The sequence below is a fragment of the Nestor notabilis genome, unplaced genomic scaffold (assembly GCF_000696875.1).
Source record: "Nestor notabilis isolate BGI_N333 unplaced genomic scaffold, ASM69687v1 scaffold28041, whole genome shotgun sequence".
In the NCBI taxonomy this organism is placed as follows: domain Eukaryota; kingdom Metazoa; phylum Chordata; class Aves; order Psittaciformes; family Psittacidae; genus Nestor; species Nestor notabilis.
In genome coordinates this window covers 7,253-16,631 of record NW_009914675.1, presented here as the reverse complement: position 1 = coordinate 16,631, position 9,379 = coordinate 7,253, and the positions used below count along the sequence as shown (strand labels likewise).

The window sequence follows — 9,379 nt, the reverse complement described above, 5'->3', positions numbered from 1 at the left end:
TGCTGTAGCTGAACCCAGGACACCTGGCAAAAGAATGTGTGTTATAGTTCAAGCAATTTTCAATGCTTTCTCAAGAATTCTTGCAACAGATTGTATCTAGCTAGGATTTATGGGTTTTCAACCCCTGATAAGAGAACATAACTATGCAAATCCCCTACTTGGTTCTCACACCCAAAAGTAACTTTTCTGGCAATATAATATGCTCCAATTCTAACTAAGCAGTTGTCCTGTTGAAGTACAGGACAAAGATGAGAATATGTCCCATGTTTCCAGCAGCAGAGAACCTGAGTTGAAGTGGTTGCATTTTAACACATGGTGTATGGGGTAAAAAGCCTTAAGAGTACAAAGCGATAGATAGATGAGTAGTGAGAGAGTAAGTACCGGTCTGCTAGAAGTCTTAAGATGGAAACATTCCAGGAAGTCTCTATGCTGTAATATTTAAGGTTTAATAACAGAGCAATTTTGCTATTAAGTCTAAGGGAAAAATTACATTTGATAAGAAAATCCCAGAGAAAATGGACTCAATAAGCTACCCCTGGGATACAAATAAATACTTTCCAGTTATCTGGAAAACATCAGCAGAACTTAACATATCAAAGCAGAATTTTAAGTCTGGCCTAAAGACTACATCTTAGGAGAACTTTGAGCAACTGATGCCCTCCTTTTCCTTCCCACGACTTTCATACCTAACATGACAGGCTCTATTTTTCAGCTCTTGAAGGAGAAAAAAAAGTAAAGGACAAGAAAAGGCTACAGTAGCCAATTCTCCAGCCCACATAATGGTATACAAGAATCTTGTAATAAGTTTTCCATTCATGTGGAGTTGTTGTTTTCATTAAGTCACACGATAGTTCTGTGACAGATATTTTCAAGGCCACATTTTCTCCCCTTTCCTTTGATCTCACAAAGAATGCTACAGTTACAGCATGTTCTGTCAGTCAGGCCAGTGATCAGATTATATATTAATGAGATCCAGCTAAACTCCTCCACCACCACCAACCTGCAACCTGACTACACAGTGAGAGAAAACAAGATTGCAGGCTAAAACATAAAAAACCCTATAATATACACAGGGAAGCAAGTTTTTAATATTTTTTCCAGAATCATGTTTGATATCTAAAGTTCAAAAAGGGAAGCATTAATAACTCTTAAAAATGTAGAACGATGTAATCAAAGTATCTTAAGTGAAGTCCAAATGAAGCTATAGAAGTACCTTGGTATCCACTAGTGCTGAAGACCAGTGCCAGGCTCTGCAATGCTTTTCCTATCTTCTGGTATTCCTTGGGTAGTGCTAGAAGTGGGAAAGGATGGGGAAGAGAGGGAAACAGAAGAAAAAACCCACAAGGGTAAGTGAGACTAAATCTGTAGCATTTCCAAAACTTGACAGAAGCAGGTGTCAAAAACCAACAAAGTTTTACATTTCCTTTAGTGAAGCATTTACAATCACATTCTTACCCCCTCCCCTGCTACAGATGTTTTAAAACTGGATAAAGCAATTGCAATCCAGACTCTTGAAAGCCACAAAGAGTTTTTTTTGACTGCTATAAAAAGAAAAAATCTCACTGTACTCATAGCTCGGTCCTCCTATGCATACAGTGAGGTGTTTTTCTCCCCCTCATGAGCAGAATTTATCCTCCAGTGGGGAAATGCTGCAGCGATATGTAGACTAGATCTCATTAATATTTTAAGGAAGGAGATTATTATACAGACCTATAATACCTAAACTCTCCTCAAATCATGGATTTTTTTATTTAAAGGCACTAGAAGCCAAAATTATCTAGGGATAAAAATTGATGCAAGCATCTGAATAATAAAATCGTGTTTAATACTCTATTTATTGAAAATGTATGCATAAATTGCTTCCTCACAATGAAGTCAATGAGCTGTGATTTTTGAATGTATTCATTACCACTTTGAATACCATCACCCCAGAGGCCTAAACAGCAATCTCAAAAGCAAAAGCAACTCTTTATAAGCTATCTATGCTAGCAGAAAAGACACAAACCCACAAGTAGATGTGCTTTTTGTTGTCAAATATTTGTACTCAGAGAGTACACTGCCCAGGTAACCAGCAGATTTTTGTGTAATCCCACACAATATGAACTTCACAGAGGAACAAAAAAAAACAAACCAAACCCCCCAAAAAAACCAAACAACAAAAAAACAGCCCAAAAAAGCCACCACCAAACAAAAAACCACACCACAGAAAACAAAACTTCCAAACCAACCCCCCCCCAAACCACATAATTTTATTGATTATCCTTGAGCAAGTTTTTGCCCAGAAGCTAGGTTATTTATGACAACTAGTATTTCTTATACAACAGGTACCATTCAGAGTACTAGGGTTTTGTTATCAGCCATTAACTTGTTACTGAATCCCTTGTGGAAACTTCAGCAAAGCACATTTGGTTTCTTTTCCTTTGCATTTAAGATGTTTCCACTGTCAGACACTTTAAATATCATAGAATGTAACACACATAACTATTGCTCAAAAAGTGCCAAGAATACTCTGACTAAAAGCTGGGACTAGGGCTGACAGGGAACTTAAAACCTAAGAGACTACTGAAAATCTTCAGGTTTGCCTGTCCCGATTTACCAGTCTACTTTTCTATTCAGTATGAATGTCTGGAAAGTTAAAAGTTAAAATTTTTTAGCACAATCACATGTCTTACTACATTTATGTTAACTAATAACTTTAAGTATTAAAAGAGTCATTCATTCTATACCCAAAGCACTAGTGTTGTAAGTTTAGGGAGATTTTAGGAGTGAACAGAATACTGACTTCCTTTCTGTAAGCACGAGTCACAGCAAGTCCTTAACTACTGTAGTTTTGATCACTGTTTCTGTAAGTGCAAAGCAATACTATTTTTCTAGTCTCACCTACATGACCTTATTACTTTCCCCTCAGTACTATTTCCTAGTGAAGTGAGATCTCCACAGTGTTAAAGCTGTGCCCCGTGATAGACTATTTTTGACCAGCAGTAAGGTCAGTGACATGTAGAAGGAAACCCTCTTTATTCAAAGCAGTGAAACATAAATAATTTAAAGTTCACATCCTACAGAAGCTAAGGTCCAATGTAATCACTACCAGAAGAGACTGGACTTCCATACTTCCTACTCCCTCTGGTTAGCTGCAGATATTCAACTACAGTGATAGATTAGAAAGCAGCAAAGAGATAACTCAGATGTATGTACTCCCAAGTCTGGGGACAACGTGTTTTTTCTCTTTTGCAGGAGTTAAAATGAGAAAAAAAAAAACCAAAAAAACCAAAAAAACAACAACAAAAAAAAACAAAAAAAAAAAAAAAAAACAAAACCAGAACCAAAAACAACACCAAAGGAAAAAAATGGAGGAGCTTTGAGGAGATTTATGTGATAGGTCTTTAGTCACCAGACACTACAGCCTGCACTGAAGTGTTTCTTATTATGATCCTCAGCTGTAATACCTGCTTCCTTTCAATAGCTGCCTTGTGGTGGCCACAAACACTGAATACTGCTGTGGACTAGGAAATTAGAGCCCAGGCAGAGTCATAGGGACTTGGTGTGAAGTTCTGCAACCCTAAATATCTGTGGGAAGGAAGAGAAGATAGGAGAAAAAGAATTGGGCTAAAGATTAAGTTAGAATCAGGTAGGTTTTTCTTTTCTCTATTTTTTTTTTTTTTAATTCATGTAATTTTTAAATCACTCCTCCTGGCATGCAAGAATCTCTAAATAAGGGGTTAATAAAATGCAATCATTCATGATTTCATTGGATAGGTATACTTTACCCATGTCACTGAAATGTAGATAAATGACTAATATATGAGAACATGTTCAACAAAGGCTTTAGCTGGATTACTAGAATGATTGAATATTTTTAATGCTATGGGCAGGGACCAGATATTTCTGTTATGAGAGAAAAAAAAACCACCCCAATCAAAAACATCAACAAAAAACTTGCACAATTTATAATCTCAGACATTGAAAGCAACCAGAATGCCACACAAGTCTCATGATAATTTAGGATTTCCTTTAGCTTTAAAAAGGTGCCTTGAATTATAAATGTCACCACCAGAGAAAAGCAACACAGAAATGACTGCTTAGTTCAGAAGGGACACTTACGCCCTGTACACCTCTTCCAGTGCTCTTGTCCCACTGTCAGCAGCTCTCTAACTCCATCATCCATTGCTTTGGTGAACCTACCCACTGCATCACATTTCTGTTCTCTGTGGCATTTGGAAAAAGCAAAAACAAAAAGCAGTTAAACAGATGCATTATGCCAGCTTTGAACACAATTCTGAAATGTTTAGTAGTGTCACCTAGGTCTTAAAAAAAATAATTAGGGAAATAAATGAATTCCTTGAAATCTCTGCCATTTCACTTATGTCAGAATTTCCTTCTTTAGATATAGGCAATTTTCATTCTATTTCCCCCCCATTCTGTTAAACACATGGTACTGGACTACCACCCTTGCTATAGTTACTCTCAAAATAAAGCTCCTAGCCAAATATCCTCCCTAGTGAGATAAAACAACACAACAGGAAAAACTAATTCGAGGAAAATGCATCCCTAGAGCACTTAAATAGAAGAACCCCACATTGATATGAAACTAGATGTTAGAGTAACAGATGTAGCAAAATTCTTACAACAATGAACAAATACAAAGAAAAATGTTCCAGATACTTTATTAAGAGCCTAAAATAGGCAAATAAAAATTAATATAGCAGTTCCTCTAGGGAAATACGTATGCATAACTTATAGATAATACTGTGTGTTCACTTGTGTCACAGAGAGGAAAAAAAGAAGTGATATTCAGGAGAGAATTCTGAATTTTTACCCCTCTTTAAGCATGTTTTCATGCAGCTATCAAAGCTTTCCATTAACACAGCACTGCATATACAGCAATGCTCTGTGAACTCCACAGAAGAAAAACAGACACATATTTTCCAATTCTCAATAAGAATTACTCAAACTGTATCAGATCTTAAAAATACTCTCAGTCAAAGCCTGTGTGAGACAGCTCTCAACAGCAAGGCAACCTAAGTGACTCCCAAGAGCCAGTGCAGCAGCCCTGAAGAACCAAAGAATTATTCAACAAGCTGGTTTGTCCACTTCCAGAACTAACATGGCTTTCAAAACTGTGTTCATACAGACTTTTACCAGCACCCTGAGACATTCCCAGGCACTAGAATGCCACTGACATGGACGTCTGAGGTGTTACAGCCACTCTTGCAATGCTTGGAGATAGATCCCCAGAACAACCCCAGCTTGCCAAGCCCCAGATCAGGAGACAGTACCCTCTGGTGAGTGCTCCATGCAAGCTGCTTGCCTACCCCTCACTGTTTGGGGACAAAATGTTCAGCAGACCATATGCTGGCTGTTCCCTGCCAGGGTTCTGTATAAAAGACAGTCTAGTCTCACTCTCTGCTGCACCCTATGTACAAAATGCTCTATTTCACTCCTTCAGCTATTACACCACTGGGATATACGACATCCATCATTTCAGAAAAATAGTCAAGTTCGAAATTCTCACGTTTGAAGTGGAAGTGACCTAAAAAAGTCCATCTTTTTTACCAGAACTGCTACTACAAACCTATTATATCCATCTTAATATGCACTGCATCACTTGGATAAAGCCTATGCTGGGACATTTCCAGGTGTAGGTACACTACGGCTTTGCTACTACAAGCTCTTCAATCTAGTTTACTCACAGCTTCAGACACAAACCATTATCCAAGTTTCTATGTTCTACAGCAACAAGCAAAGCACGTCATGCATACTACATACCTTCTAAGAAAACAATGACTAAGCCTAAAGGAGTGAAATAAAGGCTGCAGAGTAAATCCAGTCTTTCACTCTATGAAGCCAAAAGGTGTACCATTGAGAGAACTATACATAAAAACTTCCAGATGAAAACTCCAAAAATGTTGAAAACCCAATTAAAATGAGATTTGATAATTTTTTAATAGCTTTCCATGGATTCCAGATATTAGAATCCTACTCTGTGTGCATTATATACAAGTATTTTACAGAAGCATTGTTTTCTTTGATGGTCTACCTATAGTTATCCCAAGCTACTTAGTAAGTCTAGCGCACTTTGGAAGTGTTTACAGTTGAAGGATTAAAGATCAAAATATACTTCCATACCAATATAAAATAACACTCCATAGGATCTGCCAGTACTGTCTCTTCTACTAGTTTCGTATAAATTGTTTTAATATCAGTATTCAGTCACTGAAGTCAAGTGGCATCACATGGAATTACACCAAATTTCGGAAGAATTGATATGAAAATCTCACATTCAAACAATTTTTCAGCTCTGCCTTGACAAATACCTCTTCAAATCCGTGAATGTATGTGCACGCTTACTATTCTAGTTTTTTATTAGCTTGATACCTGTTGTATATCCACATGCATAATGTCCATGCAAAAAGAGACCACCTTACATTTCTACCATGTCCAAGTCAGGAGCTTCTGGTTCCATTGTGGAAAAGATCAGGACTCCCACAGTTTCATCTTTTTCTGCCTTCCGCTTTCCAGTTTTCCACTCCTTAAGAAGGAAAAAAAAACCCCAAACAAACAAAAACCTCAAAGTTCAACCACCACTGTTCATGCATGTACTTAAGCAGTAAATGAAATGTTGAGAAGAGTTATCCAATAGACCACCCAGAAATTAAAACCTTTTAAATGAAAGTTTCGTCAGAGCCAAGGTTTCTTAAAGCCTTCCCATTTGTCCTCCTTGTGCACTTTGTTTTCTAGACTCTGGGGTCATCAGACCTTTCTTATATATTACTGAAATACAGTGTAGGTGCAATTATATTCAAGCTGTCTCTGTATATGTAATAGCGCTGGTATCAAAAGCTACTTAAGAAAATCATAAGACTATTACGCAATTTCTATCATAAGTTCTTAGTGTTAAAAGATAGAGCTAGAAATTCCACATCTATTGCAACATCTATTCTGTTTGTATCAGTTCATAGGTTACATACTAAGAACTGCTGACTAGCTAGCACAACTATTCAACTCTCCACTGGCCATCCAAATAGCACTTTACTGAGATTACTAGTTGCTAAGCCTCTACGTACAGGATCACAGAATAATTCTGGTTGGAAGTGACCTCAGGTTTGTAGTCTAACCTTCTACTCAAAAATGATCATACGTGACCTTAGTTACTCACAGCTTTATCCACCCTGGTCTTAAAATCCTTCAGGGTTGATTTACTTTTTTAGCAAAATCTGTGTGAGTTCAGAAGTAAGACTGTTTTGAGGAGAAAGCAGCAGAGTTTCCCTGTTTATTTCCTCATCAATAGATCCCAAAATCAGTAACAGAACTGGAGCTCAGTCATGAAGAAAATGTTATTTACTGTAGGTGAAGATATTAAAACCTCTTAAAAAAGGCATAAGAAAATGCTGGGGGCAGGGGGAAGCCGGGGAATAAAAAAAGGTCTGGTTATACCAGGTAAGACTGCAGCATAATGCTATCGCAACTTATTCTAGTGAAAATTGTGGGGTTTTTTTTTGGGGGGGGGGGAGTAAGGAGGTGGTGTGTGGGTGTGTGTGTTTTTAAACATAATACAGGATTAGATGCATCCTATATCTGCTACAAAGTAGCTTCTGTTAGTAAGGCAGTATCAGAGGACCACAGTGATTAACAAATCCAATAGAGACAGAGCAGGGCACAGCCTAAAGAGTTGTTATAATTGTTCCTCTTCTGCTGGAGGACACAAACGGTCCTGAAGAGACTAGCAACAAAGCTACTTTAAAGAGCACATCCCTGTTGGAATGGCATATAGCATTTCACACAAGCAACTTTATGCCTAATTTTGATCAATCAGCTCAGTTAACAAACCCAGCAGATTTTGGCTTGTCACTACTGCCCACAGTGGGGCAGACACATGGAGGCTACAAGGCTGAACTCTCAGTTCAAAGGGAATGGTGAGGGCAGGGAGCAATTCTTCAGTCTTAGTCTGTGCGTGACCTTTATTTCCTACCTTCTCATCTCGGAAATTGAGAAACTGCTGGAAAACTTCACTTTCTGAGACAACAGGATGGCGACACATCCTCGTCATCCAAGCTTGCAGTCTCTCCATACGCATTTTGATAAATTCCTCTTCAAAGCGCCCTGTTACACATTGAACAATAACTGTTACATTTCTACTCCAGTACTCTCAGCTTTTTTTTTTCCCCCTCAATATAACTTAAAATAGAAGCTGTAATTCATCTGGTGACCTATTATCCATTTAATGACTCAGAACTTACAAGAAGGAAATATGCTGACATATCAGAAGAACCTTATATTACAGTATATTGATTACTGACCAAGAGTACTCCTCCTTTTTAAAATAGTCAGGGAAGTATTAAAAAAATCCCAAAAACATAACACACACACATAAATCAATTTTTGGGAAAAAAAAAACAACAAAAAAAACCCCAAACCACTAATAAACTTTCAGATAGAAAAGTTAAGTATTCAGATGACCTAAGAGAAGCTAGGCATAAGCTTGGAATGCAGATATTTTTCTGACAGTCTAGTCAATCTTTTGGAAAATTGTCTCTCTCTCAAAAATGTCAGAGAAAAAGAAACTATTTACTTTCCAAGTTGTCATGTCCTTGCTAACAAAGCATTTAAATTAGAAATCTCAAAAATATTTGAAATTGGACTGCTCAAATAAAAATGACTGATCAAAAAAGCAGCACCTTCCATAAATATATTTCTATATAGGTAAATTAATGTGTTCACAAAAAAACCTCAAAAAAATCTTAGTATATGTTATGTATAAACCAGTTACTATACATACATTTAAGACTGATTTTTTTGGTAGTTAAGAGATTTTAAACACAAACTATTTCAAAAGTAACCTTTTTTTCCTTTTTAAACCAGTACTGCATCATCACTGTCTATTCTTAAGAACCTTTTAGGTTTAGCACAAACTGTGCCTTCTTGAGAGCATTTTCCAATTAAAAAAAAAAATGCATGACATTAGACTTCTTAAGCATAGAGTGAATAGGATGTATTTGAAAGGAAGGAAAGATTCCTCCAGCACCCCACTCTTCTAATTTCCATAGCAGTGCAAATGACAAACCTTGAATGCGTGTACTCTTTCAATATAACTCTACTGTATAGTTACTATGGCAGCAGCTTCACAAGGTTGAGTATTTTATGTGGGCATTTAGGTGGGTGTTGGTTTTGGTTTTTTTAATTGCAAATATAGCAGCTATCAAGACTAGTAGGTAAAGAGCCCAACTAGTGAAAAATGAAGTTTGGTTATGGGTGCATTTTTTACTGCAAATTACCTAGGGGAAAAAAAAATTTAACACTCCCACCTCCCCTCAAAAAATCAACTACTGTGGAAGAGACATTATATAACCTTCAGTAATACTTGTTCCATCTTTACCCCAGA

At 37.1% G+C, this 9,379-nt stretch overlaps 1 protein-coding gene across 1 annotated transcript in view; it reads right to left on the bottom strand.

Annotated features, from left to right (window-relative positions):
* Positions 1-1,213: 1,213 nt before the first annotated feature.
* The window catches only part of SNX9 (sorting nexin 9), a gene marked incomplete at both ends in the record, with an annotated part of 13,778 nt that continues 5,612 nt past the window's right edge, over positions 1,214-9,379 (bottom strand). Inside the window, 4 exons of the mRNA XM_010023776.1 lie at positions 1,214-1,291; positions 4,102-4,205; positions 6,426-6,529; positions 7,970-8,100. Of these exons, the coding sequence (XP_010022078.1) occupies positions 1,214-1,291; positions 4,102-4,205; positions 6,426-6,529; positions 7,970-8,100 (417 nt within the window). The remainder of the gene's footprint in view (positions 1,292-4,101; positions 4,206-6,425; positions 6,530-7,969; positions 8,101-9,379) is intronic.